General features: G+C 32.1%; 1 protein-coding gene across 1 annotated transcript in view; it reads right to left on the minus strand.

The window, feature by feature from the left end:
- The window catches only part of LOC129232154 (tubulin monoglutamylase TTLL4-like), a 101,965-nt gene that overhangs the window by 12,721 nt on the left and 67,589 nt on the right, over positions 1-21,655 (minus strand). Inside the window, exons 8-15 of the mRNA XM_054866398.1 lie at positions 19,511-19,590; positions 17,908-18,036; positions 15,546-15,668; positions 14,085-14,183; positions 12,611-12,745; positions 8,074-8,110; positions 7,838-7,923; positions 2,287-2,392 (exon numbers count right to left, since the gene is read on the minus strand). Coding sequence (XP_054722373.1) covers positions 2,287-2,392; positions 7,838-7,923; positions 8,074-8,110; positions 12,611-12,745; positions 14,085-14,183; positions 15,546-15,668; positions 17,908-18,036; positions 19,511-19,590 — 795 coding nt within the window. The remainder of the gene's footprint in view (positions 1-2,286; positions 2,393-7,837; positions 7,924-8,073; positions 8,111-12,610; positions 12,746-14,084; positions 14,184-15,545; positions 15,669-17,907; positions 18,037-19,510; positions 19,591-21,655) is intronic.

A 21,655-nucleotide genomic window follows, 5' to 3' on the forward strand; every position in this document is an offset into this window, starting at 1 on the left:
ACCAGAGTATCCAAATCTCTTTCATTAATGGGTCCCTGGGACCCAGGTTATGGATAGTTGAGTGCGAACACTGATGACTTATTTGTTTTGTTTTTTTCTTTTAAATATGATATTATGAAGTAGAAATAGGAAATCTGAAAATAAGCAAAATTATAACTTTTAAAAACACAACGTATTCAACTTAAAAACATAATTCAAAAGAACAATAAAGAAAATAAAGAAACAATTTTTCAAGGCCTGGCTGTAATCTTTGATTTAAAAAACTTGAATCTATCAAACAAAAAATTTAACTTCTTATTGCAAGTTCAATACCTTTATAATTTATAGTAATAGCATGAAACAGGGATCTAACATATTTCTTAGTTAAAATCCAGGAGTATTTGAGAATATTTTCAAAAATTTCAAATTGTCATATAGAAAAGTGTTTTTCATTTAAGGAACACAAAAATTTTGTATTGCTTTATTTCAATAAAATTTTAGTATGATTCCAGTATCAATGGACACTTATAAATGTCCTGCTTACTGGACATTTTTACCTGGCCAAGAACACTACTGCAGGTCTGCATGTTGGGAATACAAAAAGGAGATGTAGGACAAAACATACTTTTAGAGAATGATAAAAACTCATTTAAAATTTTTATGCATTTCAGTAATTTTTTCAGTTTTAAACTGAATGCATAATAACCAGGGTCGGTATAAAACCTGTTTTTTCTTTCTTAATTAAATAATTAAGAGTAAATGTTGTAATTTCATTTCCTCATACTTATAGATTTCTGTAAGAGAATATTGTTTCAAAATCTTTAACTATTATAAAAAATACAATAAGTAAATGGGTCTTGGTATAAATAATCAAAGAAATAATTAACTGTGATAGTTCAGACATTATTAATTACAAATAACCAAGACTAAACTCTTGCAAATTAATTTCTTCATAATCAAACCTATCTACTATAAATTTAAAAAAAAAAAGAAGTAAAATTAAAATCACGCATTTTTAAGCATGGAAAATATTTTGCAGTATCTACAATGAATCATAAATCTGATGTACATTATACAACTTTATAAAAATCAAAAGATCAACCCATATTTTGTTTAAAGATTTTAAAAAAAATTTACAAATCATGTAATTTATTTACCTAATGTATCAGTGACAACAATTATAGAAACAGGGCAAGTAGGTTTTAAGAAAATCATTGTTTTCCATTGTAGACATTATTTCTGCGTGTTTAATGCATTTGGGAATACAATTTTTTTTTATCAAAGAAAAAAAAAAATCATTTTAATTTAAAACCTTAGAACAAACTTAAATGAAAATACTCTTTGAATAATTAAGACTGTCATAAAAATTAATGTTTGTAGATTCTTCCACCATTTATAGATGAGACTTCTTTTATTATATTGGGATAAAAAAGTTCTTAGAAAGGTGAAAATTTGGCTTTTTTTTTTTTTTAAATATGAGAACGGAGTTATATGAACGTTTTCTGTTTTCATAATTTTATACATTTTCTTTTCTTGCTCTGACTGCATCATCTATTGAGGTACAAAAAGTGTGCAGCCATAAGCACAATTTTTTGCATACTCTAAATGTTCTTGGACTTTTTTAGTTATTTTTTTCTAGTCATTTAAATATTCTAGTACTAAGATATTTTTACACTATGTATCGCTTCAATGGTACATAATTTATCTCAATACATCGTAAGTAATCCGGCAAATTAGGTAGTATATGAAGTTTTGATTGAAATATGGTTTTTGGACTATTTTGAAATGCGAAAGACTGAAAAATAATGATAATTAAAATTATAAAAGAGCTAATTGGATTTTTTTTCTCATCTAATTTCAGAAAAGCTTAGTTGGTCTGCTTTGTATATTTATGTACCTAATAGAAAAGCTGTATAGATTAAAAAAAGAAAAAAACAAAATAAAAACTATTTTTAAAAAAAACTGCATTACCTTAAAAAATAAGTTTCTCAATTTCTTAAATCTGTAATTTATCTATAAAGCTTTGCTAGTTACTTTGCATTAATTAGATTTTATTCTTTACAATACTATGTAAAATTTGTGAAAACATTTTGGGGAAAATGATAAAAAAAAAAAAAAAAAAAAACATTTTTGAAAAAAAAAAAACATTTTTGAAAAAAAAAAAAACAAATGGTTTAAAAAAACACTTGGTTTAACAACCCTGATAATAAGTGATTTCTTAGTTCTACTGCTTCCAAGTAATATAATAAATGAATTTGTGATAAACTACCGAAGAACTCAAAAAAAAAAAGTTGGATCAAGCATTACTTGATGGGGATATTCAAAGGTGTGGTACGAATGCTTCTTCTTTTCCTCGGGACTCAGGAATCTATGCTTGGGAGCCATGTACTTGCTTGCCATAAGAGAGGTGATCCTAAAATACAAGACATAGCAATATTTCAGAATGTGAACAAGAAACAGAGCATGGATAAAATATGATTAAATATTATATTTTACCAATGGATAAATACTGCATTTAAAAAAAAACTTCATAAAAAATATGTGCTAAAATGATCGCGAATCTCCCCCCCCCCCTTAAAAAATGAAATAAGCAGCCATGCCAAATTAAACTGAAAAATGCAGGTTTTTTTTTTTAAATCAAGATATCAATTTAGGGGCGAAAATTAGACCTCAAAAATTTAAGAAAACATATGTGTTAGTATAAAAATAATATTTCACAGACTCAATTCTATAAATGTCATACGGAATAATCAAGTACCAAGTTAAGCATAACAAAATATCTACTAACTGGCCAATTACAGCATTCAGCTCTATTGAGTATTTAGGTTGCATGTAGTTCAATTTTCACTGGGCATTTAATAACACACTTGCCAACGTTTGGAAATGGTATCAGTAAAACTTTTACCTAAACATTACGACCTCAAAGAACTTAATCCTTGGGATTCTAAAAATATCAACAGGGTGGCGACAGGAACTGTGAAAAAAAGTTCCCTGACTTTTCCCTGATTAAGTTCACCAAATTTCCCTGATTTACGTTACCAATGATAATGGTTTTCTTTCTTTGCTCTACTTGAAATCCATTGTATGTTTGCATAAAATGCAGTATTTTAAGCGTTTTAATTTGTGGAAAGTTGTTGAACTAAAGATATATTTTAAAAAGATGCTACTTTTTTAATAAAATGGTTAAAAAAACATATCAAGTCAATTTTTTTTTGGGGGGGGGGGGGACCTACAAAACAGTATATTAAATTTTTCTACAATGGAAAGATTATAGAAAAAAAAAACTACTTTACTTTCAAAAATCACTTAGCATAAGAATTTTAAGAAACTATTAAATTTACTCTTAAAAAACATGTGTATTTATGATAGAACTAAAAAGTAATTGAAATTATTTTGAACTAAGTTTTCAAAGAGTATAATAATTGTTGCAAAAATAACAAGTAATAGTGAAAGAATAGAAGTAATGTAGTTATTCTTATATAACTAATTGACATATTTATGCAAAACAGATGAAACCATTCGACATCTATTCATAGGGAGTTTTTCTCTAATCAAGAACATAGGTTTTAATGAATGAATACAGCATTTTAACAGTAAAAAAATTAAGATATTTATTTAAGTACACATGTTAACTCTATTTCAAATGATTTCAGTATGTAACAAAAAAATCTTGGATTGCTTTTAACAAACAACTTTGAAATGCAAGAAAAAAAGAAAGAAAAACAATTAGTTAATTTCAAAATATATAAAAGAAGAATACAACTTGGTTGTAAAATTAAAGAATCACTTCAGGCTGAAGAAAAGAAAACCTTTATAATCTGCGGTGACATCAAATAGTATAACGGCAAAAAACAAAGTTTTTTTTTTTATTGAAAGTTCAATTTTAGCAATTAAATTAAAATCGCGAAGAAGTAATAACTTTTAAGCTTTCATAGTATTAATTCAAAAACCAAAGATTTCTTCTTGAAATCGTGATTACAGTACGCTAATTACTTCGAGACAATGGAATAAAGGCAAAGGAGCTAAGGCGTTAATGAAGGCTCTCTCTTTGCCTGTATGGTTGTTTATTTTACGTAGCATTGAAAGCGTAAAAGGAAATTTCAAGTCCCTAGGTAAAATAAACAACCTAACAGACATAAAAGCAATCTTAGGACGTTCATCCTGTGGTTAATAAGTAAGATTCAATACTTTGACGTTGAGGAAAACAGATGCACAAATATGCGGCAGTGTATAATCTCACTTCATTAATTTTACTTTTTTTTTGAACAGTTAATTGGCGGAAAATGCGTAGGGAATTAGAGTACTTAATTTTGTAAAGCAAAAAAAAAAAATTTTTTTCTTCATAAAATCAATTTTCCCTGATTTTTTGTTATTTTTTCAAAATTCCCTGATATTTCCCTGACTTTTCCCTGATTAATAAAGTTCCCTGACTTTTCCCTGATCTCCCTGATTTCCCTGATCTGTCGCCACCCTGATCAATAGACTTGACATTAGCTACAGACATGAAAAAAAAAAAAAGAATAATAATTGCAAAATGATTCAGTCTAATAAATGTTCAATAAATTGGGCAGAGTGGCCATGGGATTGAACGAGTCACTAATAGTTTCTATGAATTTACTTTGAAAAATATTGGCTCTGATATTTAAGAATATAATTCACTGATGTGACCACCAACATTTAAAGAAAGGTTAAAAATAATGAAAAAAATTTTGAACTAGAGTAATTAGCAACATTTACCGACATTTGAAAATTTTCATTATAAAAATTCATTGATTTCTATATTCCATTTCTATCCTAAAAATCTGTTAAATACCTCTCTACTTTCTAAATGTGGCTGGCTATAATGGTTGCCACAGTTAATATTTTTTCTTTCTTGTCTTCGTGTTGCGAAAGAGAGTCAAACACAATGCTTGCAATTGCTGTATTAACCCTTCAAGCGGCCGTGACGTAAAATTCCTTCACCCAGCAATGTATTGAAGAGCGGCCGTGTCGAAAAATTTGGCCTTGAATATTCTGCTTCGAGAACGGCTGCGGCGTAAAATTCTATGGAAGAATATTCATGGCGAAATTTTTCGACACGGCCGCTCTTCGATACATCGCTGGGTGAAGGAATTTTACGTCACGGCCGCTTGAAGGGTTAATAAAACTTTTTTAGAGTAACAAATGGGGTCTGCTGATATTTTTCACATTAAGCTAACAACATCCTTAATCATTTTTCAAGACCAATTTTACTTTCTAAAATCTTTAAAAACCTAATATAAATGAAAATAAATGATCATTTTTATAAGTGGCCTTGACTCAAATCAACTGGAATGCAACTAGAGAGTACACAAAACATCTACTGCAGAATATGAAATATAAGCATTCAAAATAATGATAAACACTGTGTGATTGCACAAGATGTAAAATCACATAGTTAACTGGCGAATTTTATAGAAGCGGATGCAATGTGTAATCAAATTTTGAAACATGTAAAAAATTAGGGATGAATGTAAAAGTTCCTTCTCGACTTCTTCTAGTTTTCAAAATTATTCTAAATAAGCATTATTCCCCCAAATTTGCTTTTACTCATACTTGCCAACCTTTGAAGAAAAAAAAAAGATTCCACTAGAGGTACATAGTTGATTCACCAGCGACATTTCTGTGTTGGAAAAGGTTATTTTCTAATTGTAGGAAAAGGAAAACCACCAACATCAAACAACAAAAGAAAATACAAAATGAGGAAAAAATGGCTGATCGTATTAAATGTGTTTCCACAAAACTCCAGAACGTCTCAATGGGTGCTTACATAGATTCAATGGTGCTTACGTAAAATTCAAAAGTGAAAAACCTGATTTACCCTAGTGTTGAAACCAAATAAACAATCACAAATAATGTTACGTCACACGTCAAAATTTATTTTCCAACCATCATTTACACGAAGGTCTCAGGAGCTCCCACGATGTGGATCAAAAATACGTAGCACATGGAATAGATTGAAAAAGATAAAATTGCTAAAAAACAAGGTAGGTTTAAGTTTTAAAGACCAGTCTATTGAAGGGGTTCGAGTTGTCAAAAAGGGATGGATGGGCTTCACATATGACAAAAAAAAAGCGAGAGTTGATGTTGCAGTACTGACGGTATCAAAACCAAAAAAGGGAGGATATAATTGGGGAGGGATTCATTGCGACTTCGGCTGGGAGGATGATGTAACGCAAATATGGAGCTGGCTATGATGCATCGGCGATGAACATGAGAACTTCTTATACACAAAGAAAATGGCGATGCAGGCATCAGAACTAAATTCCGAGTCGACCGCACATAGCCAAGGGCGCCCATATAGGGGGGCAAGGGGGGCTTGAGCCCCCCCCTTATAAATTAGAACTTTCTTGCTTTTCAGTACGTTTTTCTTTGCAAAAATGTAAAAACATTTGTTCTCCAGCCATTAATGAATAAGTAATTAAAAATGGCAAATTTTAATGACTCTAATATGGCCTGAAATCTGTTTTTATGGGGAAAAGATCCTGCTAAACCATGGTTAAAATATCTGAGCCCCCCTTACAATTTTGCATATGGGTGCCCATGCACATAGTGCTTATATTTTTCCAGGCATCACCAGATGCCGATGCCATTCCAGCAATTTTGAACGAAAACGGGGTTGAACTTACAAAAAAAGTGACAACTTTTCATGAGACATGATCGGAGCTAATTCAACGTGGACGCGGCCATCTTTCTTTTCTTTACATCTTGGGTAGCATATTGGGCCGAAATCTTCGACTAATCCGTTATTTCATGTTGTTACCAGGGCTAATCAGCTCCTGTGTGGTTATTTTTCACTTTGCAGCTCCTAGGAAGTAGATGGATTGGGATTCATAATCCCCATCATCATTTCGTTCAGCGACCTTTCACAGGTCTCGCGTCCGCAGCTCCTCAAACAAAACACATCCTTTACATGTCACAGCTAGCAAAAAACTCCCCCAAAATTTTACGAAACATCACAGCGAAAACCCCACGCAGTCGTGTGAAAACTAGATATTCATGCGCGCGGTCACTTAGCACAGCCAATGGGAACGCAGGAAAATGACATCACAGAACAGTGACCATGCCTCCAGCCAATGAGTGAAACAACACATCCCGGGAAGAAGGAGGCAAAACATGGCTGCCAAAAACTCGGAAATGACGCCATTAAAATACTGAAAATCAGAAATTGCGAGCATCGGGGGAAAAAAAACACGAATTAATGGAAATATATGTGATTACTATATCACAATTTCTTCACAACAGAGTTATTAAATTATGCTTTTAAATAACATAAATACTTAATTTAAAGTGAAATGGAGATTTTTCCCAGATGTAAGCTAATTGATAGCAGCAAGAAAAATATACTGCAAAGGAAAAACCAAATAATGAGTGAATTTGCTTTAGCTTAAAGTTTCGCACATTCCCCAGTCTCTACTGAAAAAACTAGCTACATTGGAAAAATTCTTATTCCCTGACATTGGTAGACTAGAAAAGGGCACCATCTATTGAGAAGAAAGTGAAACTTTTTGATGATTGACTGAAAAAACTGCAAAAACGGAAGAAAATTATAAAAAATGGGAATTTGGGAGATGGAAGCAAAAAATGGGAGTCTCCCATGAAAAAGGAGTTGGCAAGTATGTTTACCTCATCATTTTTCATTATGACGCTCACAAACCTTCTCCCACTTAAGTTCCTCAAAGATCACCAAAAATGGGTCTTCTAACTAAATATTTTTGCTGCGGGTTATGCAGACAACTATGATACCACAAACTATTTACAGAAATTTACAGTATTGTTTACAGACGAGAAAAATATGCATGGCTTCATTTGACTGTAAAAGCCTTTAATGTCCACTTACCCATAATCTTCTTGCTCTGACACATGTGGCGTATCTCCAGGAACCTGGAAGCCTACCAGATTAAATATGTCTTGCACCAGATGACCCTTTACAATAAAAAAAAATAATAATAAAAATAATTGAAACAAAATAAAAATAAATAGAATTAAATCAAATGGAAGTAACAACTTGAATAAAAACAAGAATCTAACGGAAATTAAAACTGAGCTATGAGAATACAAAATGGCAATACTCACTTTGACACTGGAATCTAGCATGGATCGGGTATGTAAGCTGAAATGGAAATGTTGAAATTTAAGATAACTTAATCAATAGCACAAATGGAGTTGTTTCTCACAAAAACCTTTTTTATGTATAGAGCATTGAGAAAACCCATTTATGAAAATAATTTTCTTGTACATCAACCCATTATTTAATTTAAAATTAAACTGCGTAGACGGGATATTCAAAATCGGCACTTTTGTGCATGATGTCACTAATGATGAATGCAAGCATACAACATATTATGCATTATTAAATATTCTTATTATTACTATTGAAGCATAATGGTTGTAGCTCATTGGTAAAAAAGATATTTGTACTAAAGGGAAAAAAAAACAAGAGCTAAAAGGGAAGGGGGGGGGGGAGAAAAACAATTCATCTTTCCAGCACTGGAGATCATATGATAGATGTTATTCAGAAGCAAGAAAATATTTAACGATTTTTGTAATTTTTCCTAATGGTCTCCTTCATTTTAATTTTTAAGTGTGTTGTACAAATCGAACACATGCATGTAAAAAAAATAAGTTTGAACAAAAATTTTGATGTCAAGGCATCTAAATGAATTAAAAACACTATTTAACAGTTGCCATTATTTTATTGCCACATTGTATCACAAGACAGTTCTAAAGCTTTATTTTCATTCAGGGCCTTAAAAATCAGGTGGCACACTTGTTTAAAATTTTTCTAGCAATCTTTATAAAAAGGATTTAAACCCTTCAGGTACTAGTAAAGGCTTTGTTACATTTTTGAATATAATAGTCTGTCACAGACTAGATTTTGCGAGTTTTAATTTTTAATTAATGCTGTAAGTATTCGTTGCATAAAAGAATTTACTAGGAATTTGCAAATATTGACATCTTATACACCAAGTTCCTTGTCAATATTTTATCTACATATGCCTAATTAATTCTTTGTGTAATGAAAAATACAAAGGTAATGGAGATCTTTGGTGATTTCTCCTAACTTTAAGAAGTGTTATTAACAATTTAAACTGATCGAAAGACGAACACTTAGAATAATGGAACTGTTAACAAAATGCCATCATAGCCGGAGCGACCTTTTAATCTGAATAGTCTAAAAATACCCTGTTGAACATTACTTTAATAAAATTATATATTTAATCAATTAGTTTGGTGTTATTAATTGGATTCAACTAACGTAATTTCAGGTTATTGATGTATAAGGCTGAAACTATGCGGAAAAAGAACACTGAATTTACTTTTTTATTTCTATCTAAAACTTTCCAAAAGATTTGGCTTACTTTTTGAATAACAATTAAAATACTTTCTACGAAGTTGATTTTTAAGTGAAAAGAGATTCTGACTTATACTTTACAGGTTGATATGATTATACTTTAAAGGTTAAAGGTTTTATGAGTTTAATTAAGTGGCTAAATAATGTTCTTTTGTGCCATAGGAGAAGCTTGCAATGACCAACTGCAGCAGAATGCTACAGCTATGGTTTTACTCTTCTCTTCCTCTTCTCTTGCTACTTTTTTAGTATGGTTTTAAAATTAATTAGCTTTGGATTCCTTTCTATTGTTCATGTCAAAGGATAAAATCTCTCACTTTCAAAAATTACGTACACACTTTGCCATTCTTCAGGTAGCATGCATGCTATAATAACACAGATTTCTTATCACTTCTCAGAAATTCCAACAATAAACTTTTCCAGATGTTTTCATTATTTTACTGAAAATATTTCAATCATAAAGAAAATTTTGATCAGGTCTAAGCAGTCTAAAGTGTCATAGTAGCCAGAGTTTCACAATAAAACACTTGTCAGGAAATCCAGAGCCACTAAACGTTAAAATTATATGCAATGAGGTCGAGACTTAGAATTAGTGACATTACATCTGGACTGTTGTGAACACTTAATTAGACATAAACGGTTAATTGAAACACTGGTAAAAATAATATGTACTGGTAATTAAAGGACAACATTGATGGAAGAGTCACGCAATAAGTTAAAGGATGTTTGTTTTTTCGGAAAAGATGTTTGTAGTATGGTAACTTTTGAAACAATAACTGACCAAGCTGAAACAAATTTATTCATTCAAAAAAATGCATTATTCAGAATACGAATTGAATGCACACAGCAGTAGATAGCACATTGCGTAAATATTCAGCGAATCATCATCATTTGTGATGACCACCAAGGTGTGACGCCACACCTTGTTTTAAAAATCTGTGATTTAAAAAAAAAAAAAAACGAGCTGATGTGTGCATCACATGACTTCCTTTTACTCCAATTTAATGTCATTTAACCCATTATTCGCTATTTTAATGTGATTCAATATTTATTCTCTAAATATCACCAACAATGGCCAAATTGAAACCAAAAAAAAAAAAAAAACTCCGCCAAATTTGTCGCCAAGTTGGCGACAAAACTTGGCGACCAAAAGACTGGCGATATATCGCCAAGTGTCCGACAAATTATAACGCCACTTGAGTTTACATCGAAATTAACAATGATTTCCCCCCAAAAAGGTGCAAAAGACCCCCTTAGGAACATCCGAAAGCAACCAAAAGGGGAGGTGCACAACTAGACCCCACTACGAGTCTATGTACCAAATTTCAACTTTCTAGGACATACCATTTTTGAGTTATGCGAGATACATACGCACATACGCACATACGCACATACGCACATACGCACATACACACATACGCACATACATACAGACGTCACGAGAAAAGTCGTTGTAATTACCTCGGTGATGGTCAAAATGGATATTTCGCGTGTCTATACATTCTTAGGCACTTTTCCGCATGTGGTCGAATCGAAAAAAAAACTCAACATTCATTTGGGGGTGAGCAAAATGGAAATTAAGGGCGATTTTTGAGTGAAAATTTTTTCGCGAATACAATACTTCCTTTTTTGTAAAAGGAAGTAAAAATTGAAATTAAATACTGGGAAAATCAAAGTATTTTCTGGCTTCAAGTTATTTTTCTTTCTTATTCTATTAATAACAGGAACTGAAAGTAGAACTTTTGACCAAAGGAAACACCCCCATTGTCAAGGAAGTTCTGTAAACAGCAGTTCAAAACTTTCTTCACAAGTGAACAAAACATTCAACATAAAACAGCAATGTTGTAAAACAGGGTTGCCACGGAAGTTCAAGAATGAAATTCCCTGACATTTCCAGGTTTTCCAGGTGGTTTTGAGAAAAACTCCAGGTTATCGATCTCCACCTTCATTTTGCAACATTAATATATACATCTCAAATTTTGATAAAACTTACCTCATTTTCAAACTTTACAAACAATGGTTACCAAATTTAATTTTCTCAAGCTGAAATAATCAAAAATATGTAATAAGGGAGGTTTAATTTTTTTTTCTCTCAGCTCGAGTCCAAGACACCCCTTATTCTTTTTAGACTTACTAATAGTATTGTGCTGTAAAAGTTTGCTATGGCGCAAGCGCCAATGGCAGAGAGTTGATAAAAAGAACTGCAGGGGGAAGAAGAAAGAGGGGAATGACAAAACGACGAATGGGAAGGGAATGGCGGCGAAAAAAACAAGGCTGAAAGTTTTTTTTTTTTTTTTTGACGTCATAAACCCCGGGCCGCGCTAAGAACGATCGATCGGAAATATGCAATTTTTCATTTTCCCTGACATTTCCATGATTTTCCGCCATTTTCATTTTTCCTGACAATTCCAGGTTTTCCCGGTGCGTGGCAGCCCTGTAAAAGAACATGCTGATGAGAGAGCATGGTCTTGATGCCTAACACATTATTCACTCAGTTCCTGTAAAGTGATTAGAAAAGATGCATGGCGCATGTGGACTCCCTTGGGAATAAATATTAAAAGAATTCACTACAAAAATAAGAAGGCCCTTTTGTCTTTCTAGGTATACAGCAATTTTAGGTATTTCTAGTATTAAATCTGAGGTGGCAAGTCCTCCAAGTTCCCTATTCAAATCAACTTTCTGCAGTGCTAGAATATGGGTTCTTCAATTCTTGATCTGGATTAAAAACAGAACTGTCATCACAGCCTTGCCCAACTTGTTAAACTAAGTGTAGTGATAGGTACAGAGGACACTGAAGCGTAGTGCCCATTCAGTAGTTATCTAAATATGTTATATTTTATCATATCTAGTTGTCAGGTTTAAAAAATTATTTCTCTTGTTCAACAAAAAATTATCCTCTTCAAATGAAACTTTTTCTAATAACACAGTAAGCTCTCATTATATCACAAAACAACCTTAACTACAATTGGGGCAAACCTAACCTGTCAGCACTGCAAAGGCTATGCAGATCCAAATCACAGCATTATGATGCTGCCAGGTTAGGCAGGTTAGGTTTGCCCTAACTATAGCAGTATTGTGGTACATATTACTACAAAGTACATTTTCGTTACCACTTAATGACATCTAGTGAGAAATAAAATAGTTAAACACAGATTCACTTCAACTGCTATATGGAGTTGTAGTCATTAATCAACATCATTATTAGATATGAAATATATACACACTAAACGTTCAAAACTAGAAAACTGAAATGTATCAAACCTGGGAGAGATGTTGACTTCGAGCAGCCAGGGCTTCAGATTCTTGTCTAACATGATGTCAAACCCGAACAGCTCATAACAGTTGTAGGTGCTTTTTGAGTATGTGCGTACCAACCTCGTCATGGGAGTCTCTGCACTGAAATGAAACAAATTCTTCAGGTCCACATGGAAAACATGAAATGTCCAGGATTTTTGATTTTTTTTTTTATTTTGTGAATTTTTAATTCATTAGGAAAAATGCAATAAATTTTAAGAAAGGGAAAATGCTATTCATTTTGTTGCCAGCAAGAAAGATCTATCATTCAGCATATAAGTCAAAGTACAAACCGCATAACACACCCAAATGAGCAATGAAAAACTTCAAAAGCACATATGAAATAGTGAGAAGCAAAGGGATGTAAGTGGACATTTTCAAGTTTTGATCAAAATGCATTTAAGGAAAAGGTCCAAGGTAGGTTTTCATTGATAAGCTTTTCTAAATTATGCTGCACAGCAGCATCCACCAGAGCTACTAGTAGTATTTCTTGCCCCAAGACAAAAGAAGAGGTTCACCTACCATTTGCACTGCTTATCTCCAAATTTTTAAATTTTACCACTTTCATCTTTTTGCTTCTCACTGCTTCATATTATTTTTTAACAAGCCCGAGAACGGTACTCTCTTTACTTGTTCCTTGCTTTTCCTATGAGTTTTGAAAGCTCTTTACACAAGAAAATTCACAATGATTAAGAAATACCAATTTTTAAATGGAATCGTTCAGTAGAAAAAACTTAAAGAAAAATACACCTTGCAAAATAAAGTTTCCAAAAGGGATACACTAAAATTACTAAAAAAAAAATGAAATAGTATTAAGAATAGTTCATTGCTAAATGATCTAAATAAATTATTTTCAAGAATATCATTGATTAACACTAACCAAGACAAAAATGGAGAAAACAGAACTTCAAATATAGAAATTTTCAAGTTATAGTGCAACAAAATTTGGTATAAAATGTTCATTGTGCAAAAAATAATTCAAACTTAATAAACAAAAAATTATACTGTACTTTCTCTGGGAAACTTATTTGCATTACTAATTTCAGATTAAACTTAAAAGATTTCAGATTTTTTTTCTTTTTTTTGCGCAATCACTAATTGCTCATTGTTCTCACTTGACCGTTTTAGGGTCCATATTTTGATTTTATTTTTGCCCCCGCCTCCCTCTGCAGCATCACCATCGACCAGCCTCAATGCTGCAGCTCCTCCAGCGAGCTGCTGGGCGGTGAACATATCCTACACACACACGCCTGCACACATACGCACTCTTTTGACTGCCAAAAGCATAATTTGCATTCAAGATGTCAAGAATTCTTTTTTTTTTTTTTTGTAACCATTATGTACTTTCCAAGATGCAAGCATGTCTGGGATTAGCATTCTAACTATATACTTTTAAAAAAAAAGTAATTAATTAAAAACAAAACGAGAAACATGCACTTACCAGATAATGGTCCTGATTATCATGTCAGTGATGGTCTCCTTGATCTTTGTTACATCAATGCCACAGTTTGTCATGTACGTCCAGAAAGCCTTTAAAGTCCTGAAAAGAATTGAATGAGATTCAGAAAATATGAATCCTACTAGTTATTATAAATTTTATATGCTTTTATAGAGCTTTTAAGTACTTATAATTTGAAGCAGCATTTCCCAAAACTGTGGGACATAGCATCCCAAATGGGGAGGAAAAAAATAATAAGTCTTAAAAGCAAGGGATTATTCAAAAGAAATTTGTATTATTCAAGAACCCTTCAAAAATTCCTACAACTATTTAAAAGGTACTGCTCACAAAATTCTGATCAACCAAAATAAACCTTTTGCAAAGTCCTTTAGTAAACAAGCAGGGTGCTAATTGAAAAGTTAATCGATATTGATACATTTTTGGTTTACATTTTGAAATTTCACAAAAATATTTAAGGTAAAAATACCAGTAGTGGCCACTTCAAGGTTTATATTTGAAAAAATAGGATTCTAAGTCTCCAAATGGATTCAAAAGTGCATCAATTGGGAAACCTGGAATCCTATTTTTTCAAATATAAACCATGAAGTGGACATTACTGAAGCCTTATATAAAGCACTGGTCACTACTGGTGCGTTTACCTTAATTTTTTCAATTTTTTTTTAAATTCACAAAAAATAGGAACCTGTAAAAAATCATGAGCAGACCCTGTGAAGGGATAAAACTTTTTCACACAAATTGACAAAAAGAGTGACCAAAACCAAATTTTAAAAAGCATTAAAACTGATCATGAATAGGGTTAATGATTTAACTTTATGTAACACTGCTTTTAAATCTGAATTTGTATCATAAATTTTTAGAGGAAGTATCCCAATATTTGAGAATAAATTGAATACAGTCGAACCTGGTTAAAAAGCTCAGAGACCTTCAAAATCAATTCATCTTAACCATAGTTTGCCTCATGCAGGGATGACAGTGGACTCAAGTAACATTTTCTGAAAAAGGTGAAATTTTTGTGGAAGCTTGATTTTTTTCTGGAAATTAAAATTTTTCCGAGATTTCTAGGTTTTTTAGATTGTGTCACCATCCTTTACCAGAAAAGAGATAAACTATATTTTTCAACAATTCAAGTATGTATAACTAACTAACTAGCTTAAGATTGAGGGAAGTACATCTACAACTGACAACATCAATTTTGGACCAACAGAGTCATTTCCAAGGAGAAAAAGGACTGAAAATTGAATTAACTTTACTAAATGGCCAAAACATGATTTTCCGAATAAATTTTTAACATGACATTTTGTTACAAAAACAGGTCTCATAAATGATTAATAAAAAAAAAAAAAATGCTAGCATACATGAGGACTTAAAATAATCAAAAGTAATAATAAGCAGAAAATAAAATAAGAATAGCATGATAAATGTTTTGATTTTTTACAAGCTCACCATTTGTGACCTTGACAGGAATTTTCATCTTCATTGTATGTATAGGTTGAGCTTTTCCGGTTGATGCTGTAGTTGGTAAGGTGGACAAAACGGTTGCTGAACGACTTGTCCGAAAGAGAGTACCTGCAAAAATATTGCACAGGGTTTGTGGTTAAAAAAAATTCTGACTTTTCTAGGTTATCCAAGTTGTTTCTAAGAAAATTCCAGGATACTCACTTCATTCAAAATTAAGTTTAAATAACAATATTTGCAAAATAATTGAAATAATTTAAAGTAGCAATGCGGAAGAACAAAAACATTTCCCCTTAGATTTAAAAGAGAAAAAAAATCCAGGAATTTGTTTTCCCTTTTCTTTCTCTTTCAAAATTATTATTTATTACTATTATTCTACGTTTTGTTCAAAATTGTTTTTATTTATTTACTACTTGTTGAAAACAAAGTACTTTCACCTTATTTTAGCGTTTTTTCGATGCCACGTGTCTTCTTAATAGTATATGACACAAAACATATTCAACAAAATAAAAAGCTATTTTTCAGTATAAATATGATTGACTTGTTGCATTGATCGGCATACCATATAATGCTTAATAACAAAAATCAACATCACACGATCATAAACTGATGATAATAATCAACAGTTTTTCCTTTCACTTATTAAAGGATGCTTGCATTAAAATTCTTTTTCTAGAAAATAATTAATTTTTAAAAATTCATAATATGTTGCACATTTTATGTTACTTTCAATAGAGTACACTGAGAATGAGATAAACATCCAATTCTGTTTTCAGAAATTTACGTCTACTTTTTTCTTCCAAACCACCAAATATGGCGACTAAATGAAGAATTTAAGATTGTAAGTAGATTTTTGAATGTGTAACAAAAATGTAGTTATAAATAATTAATAATCCTTAAAAAACTACAATTAAGACAGAATAGTCAGTTTTTAGCACTTAAGCATCTAAATCAATCAGAATAAAAAAAATGTTCTAAAGATAAAATTTACATTTTTCCAGAAAATAATTAATATTTATCCGAAAATAGGTTGTTTTCAATGGTTTGCATTGGATTTCAAAATTATTACTCTAAAAGTTCTTCCCCTCATTTGTCATGGCCAGTCTAGCATATTATAGACGAACGCGCAAACAGCGTTTGCAGAAAATTTTTGACTCTGCAGAAATTTGTCAAACTGCCAAAGTTAATTAAAAAAAAAACATTAAAGGGAATTTTTTTAAAAAATCCTGGTTTGTTTCTGTTGAAGCCTTTTTCCAAAAGCCTTTGAAAGCATACGTGTGAAAAAAATAATGGTTTTAGCAGTTTTTCTTCAGTTGGTAGAAATTAAGCACAAACTATATGTAATTGTAAAAAAAAATAAATGATTGTTTTTAGCACTTTTTTTTTTTGGCCTTTTTCATATATTTGAATATAAATTTAATTCTTTATTCAAGGGTGAGTTAGGCAAAGTAATTATTTGCAGAAAATTTTCCAGTTAGGATTTGTGTTGGCAGAAAGCTTTTCATTTTATATCTGGTCATGGCTTGTTTCCAATGAGGTCTTAGCACTCTTAGAGCAAGTTCTACTAGAAAAATGTGACATTTTTCCAAAACATAACTTTTACAAATTAACTTTGCATTTCAAACTACCTTACAAATGAGAGCTGAAAATCCTTGTTAAAAAAAATCGAACTATCAAAAATCAAAAAATAAAAGGAGCTAGCGGTACCCGACGCGCGTTGCTACGCCAACAAAAAAATACATCAATATACTGATTTTCATGACAATCGGTTGCACGGGGCAGAAGTTGCTACTCTGCAGTGCCACCTGGCTTCAATGAGCATATTATGCACCTTCTCTGTGGAAAAATACATATATATAGCAATTTTCATAATAATCGGTCCAGGTATCAAGTGAAGCCGTGACTATACTCAAATTTTGTGCTCACGCAGTTTGCAAGATCAATCAATCGCTAAAAATATCAAATAGAAAAAGTTTTAAATCCCCCTGATGCATGAAAAGCCATAAAACAATAAAGAAAGAATTTATTTGTTCAAACTCAAGAAAAATGGCAACAGCTAACTTCTTATCAATGAGATCTTTCACGCGAATTAATTTCTACAGCCGATAATTTCATTCGTATTTATCCAATGGATTGTGACTTAAATTGGAATAAAAAAGGAACTATCGATCGGATTTTTTTCGAACTGGTCTATAAACATTCCCAGTACCAAAAATAACAAACGGTGAAAGTTTCAGCCAAATCTGCCGGGTAGTTTTTGAGTTCATGGATGACATACAGACAAACATTCATTTTTATATATATAGATAAATGCAGATCGAGAGACTCCAGTATACAAAGGAAGATTTACTTTTGTGAGGCGAAGCGCACAAGTCCATCCTGGAAGACATAGATTCGAAGAGGCTCTATGGAGGGCACAAGTACATATACCCTCAAATCAAATTTAGTGCCATTGATCAGGTATGGGTCACTCAGGTACCTGAAATACAAAAATGGTCACTTCATACTTCACAGATAAAAATAGAAAAACATTTTTGTTTTAAACCATCTTTTTCCCAATTAAAGTTTATCACACTTGAAGTTTTAGTTCACCTCTGATTTCCATAAGACATTTTTATAGAACATTTCTTCTTCAAAACATTGCTATTATCAGGGATGGGTATAGGTTGTCTTTTGCACCGAGTAGTGCAGTTCTTAAAATGCATAAATCGAATATGGTGACTAAATTTTCTTAATTTTACTTCTTGCAACAACGTTAGCCAGAAACAATAATGAAAAATATATTTTGCAATTCGAACTGTTTCTGTGAGAAGGATATTTAAAAATTTAGAATTGATAACTAAAGCTTCACAATTGTCTTCATTAGATGCCAAAAGTATGGCGGATGTGTTGCAGCTGTTCCCAAGAGATGAGTTGATTGCTGATCAGTTAAAACAGACCAACTGTACTTTTTAAAAATTTCAGTATTGAATACAAACACTCGTACAATAATATGAAGTACTGAAAACCCAAGAAAATTTCAACATACTTTAAGTTTTGGCATATTTGTTCCAAAACCTACTTCTGGATCTCTATAGTAGTACAACCATTTTGTTTAATTTGTTTCAGTCTTTTCGATTTCAATAGTTCGAAGTTAGTATAAAACTAATTTATTGTTAGAAGTTGGCAGTGAAACAAAGCAATCATTTCACAAAATTTCCATATTAAAAAATAATCAAAAATTCAAATAACTGTTGCAGTGAAACTAAATCACTAATTTTATCAGTAATATCTACTGCAGTATGTGTAATTTACATTTATAATTTGCAATAATAATTTCCAACTCAAAAAAACTTTCAATATGAGAAAATAACGGGGATATTAGAAAACTTATTTGAATGGTTAAATTTTCATAGAAGTTTCTTTAGTACCTCTTTAACATTGTTCATAATACAGAAGCTTTCTCATTTCAGTTTATTACCACCCCAGAAATAAAAAAACTATATACACACTTATATACATTGCAAAATCACTAAAGATGTCGGGGGCTTTTTCTGCTCAATATATTATTGCTCTGTTTGTTACATTAACTATTAATGAAATTGCATAGTACAAGTTGAAGTTCTTTCTTTGCTTGAAAGCTTGTAACTAATAAACACATTAATGTCCACAAGGCTTCTCTGTATTGTTTAAGGCTTAAATACTGAAGGTTTTCTTGTCGGCTACAGATCTGACTCCAGAACAGAAGGTTGCACATTCATATCACATCCGAGTCCCCAATATGTGGCATACGGACGTGGAAGTGAAGGTTGAGGAAAGCGGGTCCGTGGCAGGGTTTGAACAACGGACCTTTGTGACGCTAACCTAGTACTTTACTGGTGAGCCAAAAGGATCTCAAAGCTCAAGGGAAATGTAGGGTTTTGTGCTCCTTGAATACACGCAACATAGAGCAATTTAAAAAATGAAAATAATACCTCTGGACAATCATGGGCTTTTTAGGTATTTGAGACCACTTGTAAATGACCTTGACGCCAGTCCCACGAGCAGAAGCAGGCTGAAACAAAGACACAAGGTCAACCACTTTTATTCATGGTACACGGCACAATATCAAAGTCAATTGCAATAACTCGAATATTACCATAACTCGAAGTTTTTATCAAGTCCCGATCACTTTGTCTTAAAATCCATGCTAATGATTCTCAATATCTTGAAGTTAACTTCCTTTAACTCAAAGTTTTTTCAAAAACGACTCAAAATTTATTTTGAAAGAATACAAAAAAAAAAAAGAAAGAAAGAAACAAGTGACTATGAAAGAAAAATTAATTCACCTCCACTTGCAATTCCGGCACAATAGACCTTTAAAGCAAGAAGAACGCCTGTTAAGTCAATGTGCGATAAAGGAGTTCCAAGTGCGGAAATGGCTTGTTTTCTTTTGCTGTACTGTGCTGTTTAAACTTTGACATATTGCTGGACTACGAATTTGCTTTTAAGCTGACAAGTTGTAAAGTCAACTGATTGTACCTTTATTCAAAGGCTGACCTAAGTTAAAATGCGATCCCCTTCGTTCTTTAGTTTGATCATTTGCTGATAAGAGACAGAGTGAGTTTTCTTTACTATTAAAGATATCTAAGTAAATACAACTATATTAAAAAAAGAAAGAGAAACTTCTTAAGGGGTAGAATCTATGAATCCAAATTTCAAGCGAATAAAGATGTGCACTTTTCCTGAAGTAGAATCAGCTCTATGCAAGTGGTTCCAGCAATATTGAAATCAAAACCATGCTTTTGATTTTTTTCTCTCAATATTTTAGATTAAACTGTGAACATTGTGCTTAAAAACTTTTAAGTTCTGTAATTTTGTCGGTTATATATACATATTAATTAAAATATTTGATAGTTTTTAATATCGAAAGGTCAAAAACCAAAACTAGCCGTAAGTTGAACTTCTGATAAGTCGAAGTTTTTCGTTGAGCCCTTTAGATTCAAGTTATCGCGAATTGACTGTATATTTGATGATGATTATTCAATGAATCCATAATGATGCCCTGTCCTATTCTCACTAAATCCGCCAACATTCTCTTAAGAAAAATTAAATGGAGCTGTATGTTTTGGTTTTTTATCTCACTGTGTATTAAACTGATATGGCTTCAAGTAAATCCAATATTAAAGTGGAATATATGGAGGAACATACAGTCTAAACAACTGTGTCTTTTAGCTAGTCCAGATAACTTTACACCACGGTTATTAAAGGTTTTGACATCCACAGAGACTGCAGTTTTTTCCTTGTTATGACTCAGCAGTTAGGAATAGTGATTAATCGAGCTGGAAGTTGATATCATCTCATTGAAGCAAAGTGCCAACAAACTAGAGGCTTAAGTTAGTTCACCAGCGAGAGTTTGCAGCCATGCTGCGGTTCAACTTGGTTTGTCATATCACATGCTAATGCATGCCATGTCTGCTTAATTATTATCTGCTTAAATGAGATGACATCTCTCTCCATGTGGATTAATCTCTATGCCAGACGGATGAGCAGGACGAACACCTCGGTGTGTGTAAATAAGGACCCTCTTGGAGAGTGATGTCTCTGGATGTGGTAACCGGGTTGATGGTTATACTGCGTGCAATTCTGCCTCTGATCTGGCTTAAGGGTCATAACTTACAGCTTAATACCCAAGCTTTGCCTTCAATTTTCTTGTTGCACTGCACCATGGCTGAGAAATCTCACTGGTGAGCTATATTAACTTTAGCCCCAAGTTTGTTGGCACTCTCTGCTTCAATGAGATGACATCTGTCTCCAGCTCAGTTAGTCACTATTCCAGACTGACGAGTCCATAACAAGGACGAAACAGCAGTTTCTGGAGGTGATAACTAGAAAATCGGTATTCTGAATGGACTAAGTTTTTTGCTGGTATTTGGATAATCATTTAAAACACTACCATAATAATTATTATTAGAACTTAATACAACATTCATTAAACTAAGTCATACTCTGAGAAAAAATTTTGATTTCCCATATTCACACGTATCATTATAAAGTTAAAATAACCAACTCAATAATATTAAAAGTTTTGAAGTTGAAGTTTAAAAACTTAATTATTATTGAAATTTATAATAATATAA

Source organism: Uloborus diversus, chromosome 1 (assembly GCF_026930045.1).
Source record: "Uloborus diversus isolate 005 chromosome 1, Udiv.v.3.1, whole genome shotgun sequence".
NCBI lineage: Eukaryota > Metazoa > Arthropoda > Arachnida > Araneae > Uloboridae > Uloborus > Uloborus diversus.